At 43.5% G+C, this 19,732-nt stretch overlaps 1 protein-coding gene across 1 annotated transcript; it reads right to left on the bottom strand.

Annotated features, from left to right (window-relative positions):
- Nucleotides 1-1,674: 1,674 nt before the first annotated feature.
- On the bottom strand, nt 1,675-19,217 carry LOC120542693 (alpha-1-microglobulin/bikunin precursor). Its single transcript, XM_039775306.1, has 10 exons — nt 19,010-19,217; nt 15,593-15,735; nt 15,109-15,188; nt 14,751-14,864; nt 13,664-13,765; nt 10,584-10,627; nt 8,465-8,540; nt 7,271-7,438; nt 5,489-5,662; nt 1,675-1,886 (listed from the first exon to the last, which is right to left on the bottom strand). The coding sequence occupies exons 1-10, from the start codon at nt 19,118-19,120 to the stop codon at nt 1,855-1,857; spliced, it is 1,044 nt and encodes a 347-aa protein (XP_039631240.1). The 5' UTR covers nt 19,121-19,217; the 3' UTR covers nt 1,675-1,854.
- Nucleotides 19,218-19,732: the final 515 nt, after the last annotated feature.

The raw sequence follows: 19,732 nt of genomic DNA, 5'->3' as shown, positions 1-19,732 counted from the left end.
ATAAGAAAGAAAAATGCTTTTGTTTGGTCCCCATGCTTACATGAATTAAATCTGCGTACTTGGTCAGGTCGGAATGATTGATGGTTGTGTCCTGAATTCCAGAAGCATTGAATTGAATGAGGGGGCATTTACTTTTTCACACAGCCGGTTTTTCATGTCCCTTCTCTTATTATATGCAGGATTGCCATACAGTACTCTCAATTCCTCGTTTTTTCTAACTCTTTAGCTTCCATCTTCAAACACCGCTCTGAAAATCCTCCTCTGAATCTTTCTTAGGCGGAGTGGTGGCTCTGAGGCTCGGGATCTGCACTGCCAATCGGAAGGTTGCTGGTTTGAATCCCATAAATGCCAATAGGGACTCTGCTCTGTTGGGCCCTTGAGCGAGACCCTTAACCTGCAATTGCTGAGCGCTTTGAGTAGTGAGAAAAACACTATATAACTGCAAAGAATTATTATTAGTAAAGAATTATTATACAGACACTGCAAACCTCTTGGTCAACACCCATGTCACTGCCCCATATAAAATTACTGGTGCAGATCCAGGCTTTGTTGACTGAATAATAAGAGAGAGAAATGTTTTTGTTTGTCCCTCACGCTTACATTAATTAAATCTGCGGACTTGATCAGGTCGGTATGATTGATGGTTGTATCCCGAATTCCAAAAGCAATGAATTGAGTGAGGGGGCATTTACTTTTTCACACAGCCGTTTTCTCATGCCCCTTCTCTCATTATATGTTGTTTCTTTGTTCCTCACCACTTTCTTTTGCCCTGATACCCGAGGCTCGTTTTTGCCAGGCCTCTGAAGAGCTTCACAGGTAGCTGCCCGATGACGGGGGTCCATTGTCTCCATTGAAGGGCCAGTGGGACTCAGTCTAGCTCTTGGGGATGCTACGGTGGCTTCAGAAACCCAATTTTAGGTTAAATGTACAAAATGTCCTCTTTTAGAATATGTAGGTGTGCTCAGGGTGGACAGCAAGACACGGATAGTGTCACACACATGCACATGGGAGGCCGCTAAAGGGCTCGAATGAGGGTAATTCCACTCTGAGCCAGAAGGTGGCAGAGTACATCATCCCTTTCTCTCTTTTTACTGCAGACAAGTTACGAGAAATTTCCGCCTGGTCCCAATGATGTCACTTTCAGTTCCAGGACCGGTGATGTCACTTCCGGTTCCAAGACAGATGACGTCACTTCCGGTTCTGACCCTAATGACCTCACTTCCTCTGCCCGACTTTAAAGCCTCCATTTTGTCTTTCCTAAATTGGACTCAGTTCTGTAAGGATTTCACTCCTCTGTTTGTGAACCAAACTTCCATTATACGGGGTGGTTACCCCAAACCTTTTTGTGGTGTTTGTCCTTCATTTGACAACAGACACATTTTTAACTTTTGGAGTATTTCAATCTGGTCACTGGTTGGCATACAATACCCATGCAGGCCTCGATACCCCCTTAGACCCCCCCCTACTGAATGCACCCCTGGCACAAACAGCAATTTACAGTGCTCTACACCTGTAGACGTTGTCTGCCACGAACAGTCAGGAAGTGACGCTGTGCAGGTGGTTTAGATGCCCTCAGAGGGACACTCATCAGTACATCTTACTCAGGTGGACCCTTCAGTGTTTCATTAGGACTGACTCTGACACACTCAAATAAAGAAGACTACCAGGTGCACATCTAGGGATAGTTTTTTATTTCAGGTTCTCCATGGTCACACGTCCAAGGTTATGGTTCAATCATCATCCAACTTAAATTACAAACAGTTAATTGACATTTAAAGAATGATCTCCAAATCCCCAGGTGGCAGTGCCCACCCTGTAGCTCCAGGCCAGCCGACTTCCTTCTGATTTCATTTGCTAGCTGGAAAAGTTCAGCAAACCTTCTTCCCCTGCAGAAGAGAAACTGATCACTGTTGATGCATGGCGCCCCACACACCTAATGCATGGTATTCATCACAGTCTTGGTCAGTCCTCACACTCCCTTCACTGCCCTTGCTCACACATCACAGCACACCTTGTGCTCATGCTCTCCTCCTCCTTCTCTGAAGACATACAAGGGTCTCTCTGTAACATGAACGCCTGAGGGTCACTCTGCCATTTTCTCCAACAACATGACCATCAAAGTCAGAAAGTCTGAGGATCTCTCTGACGCACTCCATGACCTCATGTCATTTACAGACTGGTCAGGATCAGCCCGGACATATCGTGTGGGGAGAGTCTTTTGGGTCTTCCCCAGTGGACAGTCCAAGTACTGATACATGTGGAGACTGATAGTCTGTATGTGATGTCCTTGAGAGTGTGAACTCAGGTGGGGAGGCAACTTAAGTTCAATCTCCAGGAAAACTTTTTGATGGATAGTACTCCAAAGTTATTTCAGAAAAACCTGGGGACAAACATACAAATGAGGGGAACGGGAATCAACCTTCGAGTTCCTCGAGCCAACACCTCACAATGAAGAGACCACTTTACACAACTGTGTAGTGGACAGGTAGCCTGGGGCCACTAAAGCCCCAACAGTTTAAAGAGTGTTTAAAAGAGTGACCTGCACCATCAGAATGTGAGAAGTCTGGCATATCACTTTCACCAGTGAGGATCTGGAAGATCACTTCGGGATCTCCAAGAGTGATGAGCATCCGGGGTTACCTTGGGATTTTCAGTCGGTTGATGACCATTCAGTAAGAGAATGCCTAAAGATAGCAATGTACTCCATACCACTGAGGTCTCTGGGGATTACTTTGTGATATCAAAGAATGGTGGGCTCCCAGATTTCACTCTCTGGTCTTATCATTAGGAAATCAGATTGTACCTAAGTGATGAACGTCTTGAGGTCTCAATGTTTATAAGTGAGGAATCCATTTCAGTTTAGTTGTCTAGTTCTCCATATGAGAGGACAGTCTGGTGGTCATGCTAAGAGTTTTGACATTAACTAATGAGAAGATCCTCAGGATCATTCTATGGATTTCCATCAAAAGGAAATACCTGAGGATCACTTTGAGATCTTCATAAGCGATGGAGTTGCACAGGTACCTAAGTGATCACTATCAAGATAGGGGTTTGTGCTAGTTGGATGTCTAGGTAGGGCCTTATGATCTATAGCATAGAGGAGTCTGGGAATTATAAGGACACCTGAATGTCACTTTCTGACATCAGTGAGTGATGGGCTCTAGCAAAGGGAACACCTAAAGGTATGCACTTTACCTCCATCACGAGGAGTTAGAGGATCACTCTGTGATCTCCAAGAGTGATGAGCTCCAACAAGCCTCTTTGTTAACTCTTTAATTAAGGAGTCAGAGGTTTACATCATAAATTCTTCAAAAGAAGGGTCATTCTCTGGTCCCCACCAAAGGGAACATCTGAGGGTCACTTTGTGATCTCAAATTAGGGATGGATTATCCCAGCTCCGTCAATGATCTCTACCAAAGAGGCCACCCAAAGTTCACCTTGTTGATCTTCATCGTCAAGGAAGCAACCTGAGAACCACATTGTGAATTCTACCACTAGAGATCCTAAGGATCACTCTCTGATCTCCACCAAAGGAAACACCTGACAGTCAGTTGAGGAGTTAAATAAGTGATTCTCTCTCAAAGGGATCTACCGAAGACCTGCTCTTTGCCTCTCCCACTAAGGAGTCTCATTGGCGGTCTTAGACATCCAAGAACGATGAGCTCCAATAGTTCCTTTCAGATCTTTATCCTGATGGAGTCAGAAGACCTTTTAGTGATCTCCAAGAAGTAGTTGACTTTTGGAGATCTGTTAGTGACAGCCACAAATGATCTTCCAATTCTCTCTACAAGGAAGGCTCCTCAGGGTTGCTTTAAGATCTCCATCTTAAAGTAGTCTAAGGATCACTTTGTGATCTCCAAGAGTGATGGGCTCCCTGAGATGTTTTGGTATCTTCATCGTTAGAGAGTCTAAAGATCACAACACTGGATTTATCGTTGAGGGGTCTGAGAGTCACTCTTTGATCTCCATTGGTGGAAACACCTGTGGATCACCTTCTGCTATTGATGAGTGATGGGCTCTACTGATAATCACTATCAAAGGGGACACCTAAGTATCTGCCATTTTCATCTGCCACTGTGGAGTTGGAGGGTCACTTTTTGATTTCAAAGAATGACGGGCTGTAAGAGGTCTCTGTGTTATCTCAGTCATTAAAGAGTCTGAGATCTTCTTTAGCGAGTCTGAGGATCACTTTGTGATCTAAAACAGTGATGTGCTCCAAAAAGTCCCTTTGTTCCCTCTGTCATCAAGGAGTCTGAGGATCACATCACAAAATCAGATCTCCACTAGTGGGAAAAATCTGAGGACCTTCTTCTGAGTGTTCCATCAATAGGCAGCCTGAGAGTCACTTTATGATGAGCTCTAACAAGTCTCTTTGTCTATCATGAAGAAGTCTATGGTTCAAATCACCAACTCCACCAGGGGAGATCCTGAGGATTACTCTCTGGTCTCTTTCAAAGCAAACATCTGAGGATCGCTTTGTGATTTCTGCTGTTAAGGAGTCTGAGGACTGCTGGGTTATCTCCAAGAGCGATGGATGTCTGGAGGCCTCTAAATATCTAAAGATCTACCTGCTGTCTCCACTGTTAGGAGTCCAAGAATCACTCTGGGATCTCCATGGGTGATGGATTCTTAAAGATCACTCCATTGACAGAGCTCTGGAAGTCCATGATCTCTCACAAAGAGAATGTCTGAGGATCGGCCTGTTCTCTCTACCATTGCAGGGTTCGAGGATTACCCTGGGACCTCTGAGTGTGACATTCTTTCAGAGGTCTATGAGAGGTCAGTCCTTCAGAATTCTGAGAATCACATTGAGATCTTCACAAGCGATGGGTTTCTGGTGGTCCCTTGCTATCATTAAGGAGCCTCAGGATCAAGTCACAAAGTCTTACAGTGGAGACCCTGAGAATAACTCTTTGATGTCCACCAAAGGGAGGATACGAGGATAACTTGGTGATCTGTGTTAAGTGGTGGCACCCCTCAGTGATCTCTGCCAAAGAGAACACCCACAGATCATCTTGTCTTGTTATTTGAACTGCCGGGCTTGTGATCTTCATCATTAAGGACCATGAGGATTGTGTACCACTGGAGAGTCCTGGGGTCACCGTGTGATTTCTATTCTTTGGGAGTCTGAGGACAGCTGTGTGATCTCCAAGGGTGAGGGACTTCTTGAGGTCTCTCACTAACGTCTAAGAAAGCAAACACCTGAGGATCAGTAATTAGTCTGTGGCTCCATCATCGGGGAGTTAAGGGCTTCAGGCTGAGGGTTAACTCCTTTCTGCCTACTACGCTTATCTCCAGAGTCTGAGGTGCTCATGTAATTGTAGGCTACTAAGAAATACGGAAGTGCATTCTGCAGTATTGACTGGCACCAGTGCCATCCTAGGTTGAGTGTCCCACACACCTATTATTATGTCCCGGGGTACCACCTAACCTCCCCACCAACATCATCACAACATCCCTGAATCTCCAGTGCCATCTGCAGCCTCACCTTCCTTCTGGATCCCACAGAACTCCTCGCATTCCTTCTGGCTGTAGAATTTGTTGCCGTTGCCCTTGCAGCCGCTGTATTTGAAGGAAATGCATTTGCCCTTCTGGGAATCGAAGGCCCACAAGTTGGTGGGGGAGTTGCATGTGCCAGTCTCGATGGGCAGTCTGCAGGCAGCTGTAGGAGGAGCAAGGAGATGAGTGTGCGAACAGCCAGAAGATGGCACCAGGTGTACCATGAGATACCCATAACTGACCCTTGTGGAGGGTGGTGTGCAGATTGTGGACGTTTCCCGGTGGTCTCTCGTTAGATTCAAGGGACTGCCAATGAGCTGCAAATGACATTCAGGGGGCAATGGGGTTATGGAGCATGTGGGTGGCACGTGTGAGCAGCTTTAGGGGCGTGGCTATGAGTGGGTGGGGCTATCAGTGTCCACCAATAAGAGTCTCAATGACAAATCAGTAAAGTTTGTCCTTATTTTGGTTGCCATTCATATTTATTTAAATACCCCCCAGGATGACATCCTAGTAACACCACTGACCTGACTGGAAGTCATAAGGGGGCACTACATCTGGGTCTGGAGACCCCATGCCGGGGCCACACAGCTTGTGTTTCTGTTGTACCCTTCAGCTGGTTTTTACCTGACAGCTTATTGTCACCTGGTGTGCCTCATGCAGGTGGACGATGGAAAAGGGGGCTAAATATTATAAATATATGGGAGCAGTGCAGGGCGGTCATAATCATCAGTTTGGTGGGCCGTCAATCTAGATTTGGGGATCTCCAGGTGGTATCAGAGGATTGTGTGTGTTTAGTCAGCCAAGAATGGTGGTCTCCGCATCTGGGACTAGCTGAGGGGGAGATGATATTCAGGTCCTCCTGGAATATCTGAAGCAGTTGATGAAGCATCAAGGTAGAGATGTGGGGCATATAGATGGTGTCCAGACAGATTGAATGTGTGTATGAGTATGTAGTCAGGTGGGGAAGGGTGGTCTCCATTGACTAATTGATCCAAGGTGGGACAGTAGAGGGAGATAATGGCTAGCAGAGGGAGTGATAGTCTTTAGGTCACCTTGGATTATCTAAAGCACTTGTTGAGCCCTCAGGGTATATTTGGGTGTCCTGGGGGTGGAATCAGAAGATTGTGTGTGTCTGTGTGTGTGGTCAGCTAAGGAATGGTGGTCTCCATCAACTGACAGATCCATTGGAGGCACAGTGTGAGGGGTAATTATCTTCACCTCCTCTTGGGAGAGTCTGAAGGTCTGCAGGTGGTGTCCAGGGATAGTGAGTGCATGCGTGTGTGTGTCTTCATGGTGGGCCAATAGAGGAGATGATGATGGTGAGCCAGTGGAGAAGGTGATGACCTTTGGGTCCTTCAGGCATATTTAATGCATTTGATGAACTGTCAAGGAAGTTTGTGGGGGAGAGGGGTGTAGGTGTGTGTGTGTTTGTGTCTCCCCTTATTGATTGCTCCATGGGAGCCCAATATTTGGGATAATTAGGTCCTCTGAGTATATTTACAACAGGTGGTAAACTATCAAAAGAAAGTCTGAGGGTCTGTCAGTGCTATTTGGAAAAACTGTGTGTGGGTGTGTGTGTGTGGTCAGCCAAGGAGTGGTGGTCTCCACACACTGACTGGTCCATGGCTGGCCAGTCAAGGATGTGATGATCTTCACATTTTTTCTGGAAAATTTGATGCAGTTGGTGACCCGTCATGATTGAGTTGCGGGATCTGTAGGAGCTGTGTGTGTATGTAGTCAGCCGAGTGAAGGTGGTCTCCACTCTTACCTTCCGTCCGGCATCTCTGCAAGCAGTTCTTCTCGCTCAGGAATCTGTTGCTGTTCCCAAGGCAGCCGCCATAAGTGAACCGCTGGCACAGCATGAGGCTCGAGTTGTAGAAGTACCTGATCTCGTTGCCGTAGCAGGGCCCGTGGTCTTGGGGGAGCTTGCAAGAGTCTGCATGAGGAGGGCAGGGAGAGCAAATTCAAAATGAAACGCCTCGCTACTGTTGGAATTCTATTAGAATTGAAATGAAAAGGCCATTAAGAAATTCAAACATGAAAATCCCAGCGGCGATCTGCGGCCGGTCAGCCGGCACTTCTTAGCAGCGCAACGCTGCGACTCAACAGCAGGAAGCCAAAGGGCTGGGTGCAGTACACTAAATGACCAGCAGAGGGCAGTATTCTACAGTTTAGTAATTCTTCCATATCTTACTGTCCTCTACAACTTGCTCTGTTACACCAATAATAATACTGTAATAATAATAATAATAATAATAATAATAATAATAATAATAATACATTTTATTTATAAAGCGCCTTTCTTATGCTCAAGGCATTTAGAGTACAAGTTTGGGAGCCAAAATCCTGATTTGTATTAGTTAGAGCCTGGGAGCTGAGGGGCCATGAAGAAGAAGGAGAAGATGAAGAAGATGAAGATGAAGAAGTGACTTGATGTTTAAATAAAGCAAGATCCTGCATGTCTCTTGTCACTTGAATAGGGTCTCTGCTTTACAGTCCAATGGAGTCCTCAGCCCTAAGAGACTTGGAGACCCATCATCACTAGACCACCGGCAGATGGCAAACCACAAAGACCTCCTGAGGCTCCAAGTGTGAAAAAAGTCCATGTGTGAGAAGCTCAGGGAAAGAGATCACTAAAGAAAGGCGCTATATCAGATAAAAATTTATGTTAGGTAGAATGTCCAGAGGGGACTGGGTGGTCTCGTGGTCTGGACCCCCTACAGATTTTATTTTTTTCTCCAGCCTTTGGAGTTTTTTTTTTTCTGTCCACCCTGGCCATCGGACCTTACTCTTATTCTATGTTAATTAATGTTGACTTATGTTTATCTTTTATTGTGTCTTCTATTTCTCTATTCATTTTGTAAAGCACTTTGAGCTACATTGTTTTGTATGAATATGTGCTATATAAATAAATGTTGATTGATTGATTGATTGAAAAACTCTTTTGAGCTGGAAAACTTACCTTCATTTTGGAAAAATTCCATGGTGTCACCTGATCCCTGAGGCTCCTCCGCTGGCTCCGTGTTCCTCCTCCGCCTCTGTGTGATAAGAAGCAGCAGCAGGTAATGGTGGGCTCTGCCAATCAAGTGTCACATCACCCGCTCCCCTGGCACCTTTATCTCTGGAAATGTCCCCATGTGTCTCAAATGTCAGCTCCAGTATTATTTACTTTTTATTTTATAGCGCCTTTCTAACAAAGAATTAAACAACAAAAGCAGAAGACACAACTGCTCATGACAATGAAAGGTACTATAAAATATTACCACAGGGTCTTTACCTATTAACTTAAGGTCTGATTTTGACTGATATTCTCCTTTTATTTGTCAAATGGCATTGCTTGACATTTCCAGTAGGAGGTGCTATGCCAGCTTTGAGTTGGCTTCATGTTTTAGACTGGCGGTCCTAGAAGATGTGATGTTTAGTGCCAGGCTGGCATTTGCACCTGTGTGTCCCCCATAATGACTTTAATTTATAGCACCTTTCCTGGTGTGGATGGTCAGGGAAGACAGAAGCCTCTGTGAGGAGAATAAATGGCTTCTTCATTATTGGTCTTCATTTCCTTGCTGCTGGATTTGCACCTGGAGAGCAGAGTTGGATGACATCGGGTTGTTAAGGTTTAAAGAGTCCTTGTTGTCACCTGAACAGAGTGTGCTTGCATGTGCTAATCATAATGAAAAGTGTCACCAGTGCTATAATTAGTGACTGAGGGATATGAAAGGCACTATATAAGAGACACATAGCTGTGAGGGCTGCTGCATAAGAGGTGTATGGGTTCTTAGATCATTAGGACAGCATTTTTCACTTAAGAAACATAAGTAAAGTTAGACCTCTTTTATCACTGAAAGATGCTGAGAAATTAGTTCACGCGTTTGTTTTCAGTCGACTAGATTACTGTAACGCACTCCTCTCAGGACTACCCAAAAAAGATATAAATCGTTTGCAACTAGTGCAGAATGCAGCTGCTAGAATCCTAACTAGGAAAAGAAAATCAGAACACATTACTCCAGTTTTGATGTCACTACACTGGTTACCTGTGTCATTCAGAATTGACTTTAAAATTCTGCTTATGGTTTATAAAGCCTTAAATAATCTAGCCCCATCTTATATATGGAATGTCTGACACCTTATATTCCAAATCGTAACCTCAGATCCTCAAATGAGTGTCTCCTTAGAATTCCAAGAACAAAACTTAAAAGAAGTGGTGAGGCGGCCTTCTGCTGTTATGCACCTAAAATCTGGAATAGCCTGCCAATAGGAATTCGCCAGGCTGATACAGTAGAGCAGTTTAAAACACTGCTGAAAACACATTACTTTAACATGGCCTTTTTATAACTTCATTTTAATCGTAATTTAACTTAATCCTGATACTCTGTATGTTCAATTCATCATAACAACTATTCATGGTGGCTCTAAAATCGGTACTGACCCTACTCTCTTTTCTGTTTCTTTTTCCGGTTTCTTTGTGGTGGTGGCCTGCGTCACCTCCACCTACTCAAACTTCATGATGCTCCAACAATGATGGGCGGATTAAAAGGAAGAAGTCTACGTGACCATCATCATCATCAAGCCCTTCCGTGAGAACCCTAAATCCAAAGAGGACTGTTTCATTTATGTTAGGTAGAATGTCCAGAGGGGACTGGTCAGGCGGTCTCATGGTCTGGAATCCCTACAGATTTTATTTTTTCTCCAGCCGTCTGGAGTTTTTTTTGTTTTTTCTGTCCCCCCTGGCCATTGAACCTTACTCTTATTGATGTTAATGTTGATTTATTTTTTATAATTATGTCTTTCATTTTCTATTCTTTAATATGTAAAGCACTTTGAGCTACTGTTTGTATGAAAATGTGCTATAGAAATAAATGTTGTTGTTGTTGTTGTTGTTAGTGCCATTTTGGTGCCAAAGTGTTTAGCTTTGGCAAAACAGCCAAACTGACTCCCTGCTTTTGGTCCCTTTTTGTTCCTTGGTTGACAACATCTCTGATTTAAATCCTCCTCATCGTTTATGTCATTCCCCTTTTGCTGTGACACTCTACCCTTAGCAGAACAAACAGGGATGTTAGGAAAGAACTGAACAGAAAACTCACCACCTGCCTGCGCATCGGCCGGGTCTCTCCTGGCACACACTCATCTGTCAGGAAACACAAGCGCTGCTCAGTGTGGGGGCTCTTCTGAATAAAGAGGCCCAAGAGACACAGAGTGTGAAAGGCACTATATACTTGACAGACAGACAGACAGACAGACAGACAGATAGATAGATAGATAGATAGATAGATAGATAGATAGATAGATAGATAGATAGAGTGAAAGGCACTATATAATAGATAGATAGATAGATAGATAGATAGATAGATAGATAGATAGATAGAGTGAAAGGCACTATATAATACATAGATAGATAGATAGATAGATAGATAGATAGATAGATAGATAGATAGATAGATAGAGTGAAAGGCACTATATAATACATAGACAGATACATAGATAGATAGATAGATAGATAGATAGATAGATAGATAGATAGAGTGAAAGGCACTATATAATACATAGATAGATAGATAGATAGATAGATAGATAGATAGATAGATAGATAGATAGATAGAGTGAAAGGCACTATATAATACATAGATAGATAGATAGATAGATAGATAGATAGATAGATAGATAGATAGATAGAGTGAAAGGCACTATATAATAGATAGATAGATAGATAGATAGATAGATAGATAGATAGATAGATAGATAGATAGAGTGAAAGGCACTATATAATAGATAGATAGATAGATAGATAGATAGATAGATAGATAGATAGATAGATAGATAGAGTGAAAGGCACTATATAATACATAGATAGATAGATAGATAGATAGATAGATAGATAGATAGATAGATAGATAGATGAAAGGCACTATATAATACATAGATAGATAGATAGATAGATAGATAGATAGATAGATAGATAGATAGATAGAGTGAAAGGCACTATATAATACATAGATAGATAGATAGATAGATAGATAGATAGATAGATAGATATGAAAGGCACTATATAATAGATAGATAGATAGATAGATAGATAGATAGATAGATAGATAGATAGATAGATAGATAGATAGATTGAAAGGCACTATATAATAGATAGATAGATAGATAGATAGATAGATAGATAGATAGATAGAGTGAAAGGCACTATATAATACATAGATAGATAGATAGATAGATAGATAGATAGATAGATAGATAGATAGATAGATAGATAGATAGATTGAAAGGCACTATATAATAGATAGATAGATAGATAGATAGATAGATAGATAGATAGAGTGAAAGGCACTATATAATACATAGATAGATAGATAGATAGATAGATAGATAGATAGATAGATAGATAGATAGAGTGAAAGGCACTATATAATACATAGATAGATAGATAGATAGATAGATAGATAGATAGATAGATAGATAGATAGATAGATAGATCGAAAGGCACTATATAATACATAGATAGATAGATAGATAGATAGATAGATAGATAGATAGATAGATAGATAGAGTGAAAGGCACTATATAATACATAGATAGATAGATAGATAGATAGATAGATAGATAGATAGATAGATAGATAGAGTGAAAGGCACTATATAATAGATAGATAGATAGATAGATAGATAGATAGATAGATAGATAGAGTGAAAGGCACTATATAATACATAGATAAATAGATAGATAGATAGATAGATAGATAGATAGATAGATAGATGCGAAAGGCACTATATAATAGATAGATAGATAGATAGATAGATAGATAGATAGATAGATAGATAGATAGACAGAGTGAAAGGCACTATATAATACATAGATAGATAGATAGATAGATAGATAGATAGATAGATAGAAAGGCACTATATAATACATAGATAGATAGATAGATAGATAGATAGATAGATAGATAGATAGATAGATAGATGTGAAAGGCACTATATAATAGATAGATAGATAGATAGATAGATAGATAGATAGATAGATAGATAGAGTGAAAGGCACTATATAATACATAGATAGATAGATAGATAGATAGATAGATAGATAGATAGATAGATAGAGTGAAAGGCACTATATAATAATAGATAGATAGATAGATAGATAGATAGATAGATAGATAGATAGATAGATAGATTGAAAGGCACTATATAATAATAGATAGATAGATAGATAGATAGATAGATAGATAGATAGATAGAGTGAAAGGCACTATATAATAATAGATAGATAGATAGATAGATAGATAGATAGATAGATAGATAGATAGATAGATAGATAGATAGATAGAGTGAAAGGCACTATATAATACATAGATAGATAGATAGATAGATAGATAGATAGATAGATAGATAGATAGATAGATAGATCGAAAGGCACTATATAATAGATAGATAGATAGATAGATAGATAGATAGATAGAGTGAAAGGCACTATATAATACATAGATAGATAGATAGATAGATAGATAGATAGAGTGAAAGGCACTATATAATATAGATAGATAGATAGATAGATAGATAGATAGATAGATAGATAGATAGAGTGAAAGGCACTATATAATAGATAGATAGATAGATAGATAGATAGATAGATAGATAGATAGATAGATAGATGAAAGGCACTATATAATAGATAGATAGATAGATAGATAGATAGATAGATAGATAGATAGATAGATAGATAGATAGATAGATAGGATACACTATATAATAGATAGATAGATAGATAGATAGATAGATAGATAGAGAGTGAAAGGCACTAGATAGATACATAGATAGATAGATAGATAGATAGATAGATGAAAGGCACTATATAATAGATAGATAGATAGATAGATAGAAGAATGGCACTATATAATACATAGATAGATAGATAGATAGATAGATAGATAGATAGATAGATAGATAGATAGAGTGAATGGCACTAGATAGATAGATAGATAGATAGATAGATAGATAGATAGTGAATGGATAGATAGATAGAGTGAATGGCACTATATAATAGATAGATAGATAGATAGATAGATAGATAGATAGATAGATAGATAGATATTATTATATTGATCCCTGAAAAGAAACCTTGTGTTATTCAAAAAAGGATAGAAAAATAAAAAAGAAACACCCACCGCTTTTGGGGAGGAGGATTATGGACTCCTCTGCGACCCCCTGCTCCTTTGCAAATTGTTTGAAATCAGACATGAGACTGGGCCGAAGTTCCTGCTCCCGACCTGCAGGGGGAGATACAGAGCAGACGGATGACTTTGGATACAGACCCTCCTCCGTGTGTCCTGGCAGAGCAATTCGGTTGTTTCAATGAATCCTCGTCTTCCGCCAACCAGCCCTCCATCCCATAATAGCGCATTCTAATCCATCCCGGCTGGTTCACCTTTTACAATTTATGAATTATAAATTCGTATTATGGCAGACTAACAGCAGGTGTTTAAAATGAACGCGCTATTAGAATCAGTTGCTGAGTATCACTCCATACTTTATATAGCGCCTTTTCCGTCTCAGTTTCATTGTCAAAGCATCTGGAAGGACACGACTAGACGTTGACGGAGTTTCAGAGCAGCCGGCATTAACGTGCACGCGCAGCACAAGTCGCGTCGTTTATCGCGCTTCCAATGCGAAGTCCCAAAGTCCGAGTGGCCGTCACTGACGTCAGGAATGGCTGATTCGATTCAAGAGATGATTAGAATTTTGTGACAAAAACATCAAGGTCAGCGTCTGCTTTGGTTCTTATTAAAACATCTGCCTGTGTATCCATTTCCTAAATCCGTTGACCCAAAACGTAAGGGTCTTTTATTCCTGGGTCAAGTCTGGCACCGCGTATTCTATAAATGTATCGAGTCGTGGACCCCTCCACCCATATAGGTCTGTCAGCTTTAGGCGGTGGGGCTGCGGGGTTAGGGTGTCCGAGTGCTAAGCTCGTCCTCGTGTCTAAGAAAGTGGGAGCGCCGACTCATTTGCGCCTCTCAGCTAACCGGGAGCGCGCACTGGTGGGACACGGAGGTCTCCTCGAAACAATGGACGCGCACGATTTGTTTTGGATTTCCTCTCGACGGCCCTTTGCCGTTTCTCTCCAGTCGTGGCTCCTTATTTTCGGAAGACCTGTAACTCCGCGGTATCTAATTCGGACGTAACCCAACTTCAAGCCAGTGGAAATCCAAACCGTGATGGGCCGAAGGGGGCGTTAACGGGAGCTTCACTTACCGTACAGAATGGCCGTCCTGGTCATCGCGCCCTTGTGCTCCTTCAGCAGCAGTATGACGGCGTATTCCACGTAGTTCGTGTGCACCACATAGGCGTCCGTTTCCGATCCGTGAGCTGAGAAAGCAGAGGCAGGTAGCCATCATTAAAAGTTCTTACCCAATATAGCGCCTTACACACAGCTTCTCTAACTCAGCCTCTGCCCAGAGTCCACTCAGCCCTTTGCTGGGTCACAGCATCACATATCAGAAATAAATCACGTTTATGACTTATGATATCCATCGATTGAGGACTATCTAGAGTCAGGTCCTTTTTCATATAGTGCCCAGCAGCATTTTACCAGGAGACGGTGCCTACTCACAGCGCTGGCAGCGGTAGATCCAGTGACCCGGCCTTTCTCTTTGGCCCAGGTCCGATGTCGTCTGGATGCACTGGCCACTTCTGAATGAGGGGAGCAAAATGCAGAACGTCAGGAAACACCTTAGTCAGGGCGCGATGTCGACACATTATGGGCTCATTCAACCTGCCCGGACCCCCACTGCACAGAATCACATCATTCATTAAAGGCTCTGTGCAAATGCAAGTGCTGCGCTGAGAAGCGTTGTGGAGGCTGAATTGAAACCTAGAAATCCTGCAGCCCTTATTTATGGGTGCCAATAACTTTTGGACTTTCTTTTTTTGTTTTATTTATGTTTGTACTTGTGCATTTTCTGAGGGTGGGCTCTGGAAGTCACTTGATAAGCTCTATGTGTGCTTGTGTGGGTTGGTCGTGTGTCTTGGGCGAGTGAGTGAGCGACAGTGACAATGATAATGACAGATGCCCAACCAGGCTACAGTCAGCTCACCTCTGGGTCGTCCAAGTCATCGTGACGCCGTCCTCCGCTGCAGCGCGACTCAGCCTGATGGTGTCCATCAACAGCTCCCTCGTCTGAGACGAGCGCCAGGAGAAAGTGCTGGCTATGGCGATGGAGTACCACCTGCCCAGAAACTGCAACAAGCAGAAGAACAGCACTGAAAACTGGCACTGGGCGCAGGGTGAGGAAATAAATACACGTCAAATGATCTTCATTTACATGAGCAGCGACAGCCACCAAAGCCTTTTCACAAGGACAGCAGTACAAATTCAAACGTTCGGCAGGGATTCGTGGTATAGTGAACGAACATCCGCCAGAGGGCGCAATAGAATTATGATGAGGCGCAGCCACTAGAGGGCAGCACAAGGCTATGATAAAGGAAATCCTCGGGAGGGCTGCAGCATACAGAACTATGAGTAGAAAGAAAGAAAGAAAGAAAGAAAGAAAGAAAGAAAGAAAGAAAGATGTGAAATGCACTATATAATAGATAGATAGATAGATAGATAGATAGATAGATAGATAGATAGATAGATAGATAGATAGACAGATAGAAGTGAAAGGCACTATATAATAGATAGATAGATAGATAGATAGATAGATAGATAGATAGATAGATAGATAGATAGATAGATAGATAGATAGTGTTGCTGCTTCATGGATCCATCATGCTGATTCAGAGTCCTATGCCCCATCACTGTACCTGTATCCCCTTAACAATGAAGGTGCCAGGGTGGTCCTTCAGAGCGATGCCATAGGCGACCCAGTTTTGGTTCCCTAAAGACCCCTCCACATGAAGGTTTTAGAAAGAACCTTTTGTGAACTTTGATCCATGACAGGCTGAGCACAGTCAGTAGCCATAATTGGACGGTAACAGATCTGTGAAACACCAAATGGCTCCTGATCATTATAGGACGCTCGCTGCCTGCAATACCATTTTTCAGGATTTCTGGGTATGACGCTTTTCTGCATTCCTTCAACTTATTGGGACAACTTAGGGGTTGGTGGCAGGACTGGCACTCCAGCCACTGTAAAAAAAACCTCACACTGTCCCAGTGTGGTTCTGAGGTGTCACCCGCAGCATTCGGGTCCCACGCGAGGTGGCTGGTCGTGTGGGGGGTGAGTCGACTCGCTGTCAGCGCATGCTCTTAGCCTCTTTTCCTCCTTATTCATAAGTTATGTCTTGCTAGGTAGTCCACCATACATTAAATATTTCCTTTTTTTCTTCTACATATTAGGAAGTTTTTCAAAGCTCAAAGAACCAGCTTCACATATGCAAAGAGCCCATCCCAGAATGAAGTGGTGTTTGATGAAGCAAAGGAGCTACGAGGAGCCACACAATCCACAGAAGAACCATAAAGTGCCATTAAAGTGCCAAGATTTTTAAGAGTGGCACGCAGGTTCTCCCCAGCGCCAGCGTGGTTTTTTTAATTTATGGACTTTTTATTTGCTTTTTCCACGAGTCCCCCTTTCCAGTTTTACTCCCACCGTCGCCTTCCCCTCTTTTATCCCCTTTTCCGGAATATGTCGAATTACTACATTTAATTTTCTTTGATCTTTTTTTTCCGCACTTTGAGTTTCTTTTTCATCCGCCGCCGGTTTTAACGGCCTTTCAGCTCCGCGGCTGACTTGTGCGTTTCTTTGTTGTCTTTTTTCTGTCGCCTTTGTCTTGTTTTTCCTGTCCTGTTGCTTCCGGTCGCGCCATTGCATACTTCAAGGGAGTTGGTTTTTAATGTGTGGGATTTTTCTATTCCTATTTATTTATTTTATGTTTTTAAAAGTTCCTTCTGAACGCTGTGAAGTGGCGTCATTTTTTTTTTTAATTTTTATTCCAGCCCCCCCTATGCCTCAGTTATGCAAGACGTTGAGCAGTTTGGTCAATTTTGGCCCCTCTAGACCTGAAAACCCCTCATTTTTAAGGCACTATATTTTGCGCAGGAAATGCCCCCCTAATACTAAAGAGTAAACCAACAGGCGTCCTCAACAAAAAAAAAACAAAAAAAAAAACGATCTGAAGGACCTGAAGTTGTGCAGGCGACGTCAGCGGACCCCCTAATGAGATGCGAGGGGTCAAAGTGGCTCCTTTTCACAACACGTTTTAAAAACGAGGGCCGGTAACATCGGCATGTGGAGGGTCGTTTTCAGCTGTTTCGAGGTGGCCGATCACGATCCTGTTTTTGAGATTTGTTTCTTTACCGGTGGTCGTCGCCCTTTAAACGCCACCCCCAGAAGGTTCAAAGTGACACATTACAAACCTAAGCATGTGGGTTGTCGCTTTCGACTATTTCAAGGTTAGTGATACGAATGCGACATTGTTTTTGATTTTTGACCCTCTAAGGACCTCCATCGGAGGGGGACAAATGACACAATTCAATTACAATCGAGAAGATTTAAACATTTGAGTTGAAGCAGGCCTTTTAATATTTTAAATATCTGACGCCGCCTTTCTTGTTTCTTGTGCATTTGTGCCTCGTGACATTTCTTTCGAATTCGGAGGCTTACACGAATTTCGACTTTTATCGCCTTGTTAGAAGCCCCCCCCCCCACCCTCTCCCCGTTCTCTTTTGCTGTGTCCCCTTCACTGCAGCCCACCAATCTGCAGCTTGTCGCCTGTCCCGCGAAGCTCTTTCTGTCCTCGCTCTGTCTGTCTGTCTCGACGAAGCCCCCTTGGCGCCCACCGGACCGTATTTGGCCCGCTTGGTCTTCACTGTCGCATTTTCTCTCTGCACGAGATGTTCCAAAGCACAGCCGGATTTTCGAAGCCCCTCTTCCTTAAGACGGACCACTCTGACTCCTGAGATACCCCCCCCCGAACTGGTGGTGGTCGCCTCCTTCACATTCACCGCCAGTGCGCCTTTCGGGGTCTCTGGATTGGAAAGGCGAGGAAGAGAAAGGCTTCAGTCCTGAAAATTAGAATGTTACAAAATCCCAAAATGATCAGTGAGTGGCCCTGTGTCTGGGGACGCGGGGGTCCGGGATGACCTCCTGCCTCATGCGAGGTGCTGCTAGGATGAACCACTACTCTCCCTCTTGACCCTGAGCTGGTGCTCTTTGAGGACGCCCCCGTCATCTCATATAATACGAACAATGAAAGGCGCTATATAACATGCCCGAGGACGACCAGGCGAGATGGAGGGTTCAGAGACGCCCCCCTAGCTAGGTGCCTTGTGTCCTCTCAAGCTCATTCTTTCATTCTTCTCTCCGAGGTCTCGCGTTCAGCCCCTCCCGCTCTGCTAACGCAATGAAAGGCGCTATAAAAAGCGTCTCTACCAAGGCTGCTGCCTTTCCCAGCTAACCTACCCTCCTGTCTTAATGTAGGGGCCTCCTTGAGTGCGAGTTCAGGGGATTCTGCCAGCCCCTGAGATCCCCTCACATTGAAGAGGAGGACGGTCACCGGTGGCCAGTGGTTACCTTGTCCAGGTCGAAGTTCTCCTGCACCTGAACGGCAGGGTCCGGTCTCACCAGCCCTCCAAGGATGTGGGGTACAAAAAGCAGCAGGATGAAGCCCAAGTGGTGGCCCATGGTGTCACGCGCTCGTTCTGCTTCTCGGTCACTGAGGTAGAGTTGGAGTGAGCCTGACTTCCAGTCACCTCGGTGGGACACTGACCCCCTGGGCACCAATCCCGCGCTGGTAAACAGAGGCCGAACTTATCTTAGGGGCGGGGCCTGGGGACACTGGTGACCCATAAGGGGGGGTGGGATGGGTGTCTTGATTGGCCTGCTTGCTTGTCGACCTCTGTGCCCAAGCTGTTAGAGCACCTGAGCTGAATTTGGGGGGGATTGTAATGTGTGGCTCTGACTCGGTCCGTATGTAGGGGCTGGGGACACTGGTGACCGGTGGGTGGGCATGTTAGGCTCTCCTGTTTGTCTTCAGCAGATCTCTGTGCTCAAGGGCACCTGGCTGGGTGGTGGGATGAGGGGGGTAATTTGTGGGAGGGAGTGACTGAGATCTTCAGGGGCAGATAATGCAGTGGGACCCTCACCAACGCCCCCACACTCCACTGAAGCCTGATGCCCTCTGCTGGTGTGCTGTGGCACCCACTTGTACCCTTCAGTCCGTCAGGTCTCTCTGATGTTTGTTTGAATGCCTCTGTTTTCAGTCTCTGGCTGTCAATTTGCTTATCAAAAGCAAAC

Source organism: Polypterus senegalus, chromosome 13, assembly GCF_016835505.1.
Source record: "Polypterus senegalus isolate Bchr_013 chromosome 13, ASM1683550v1, whole genome shotgun sequence".
Taxonomy (NCBI): domain Eukaryota; kingdom Metazoa; phylum Chordata; class Cladistia; order Polypteriformes; family Polypteridae; genus Polypterus; species Polypterus senegalus.
This window is presented reverse-complemented; position numbering and strand designations above follow the sequence as displayed.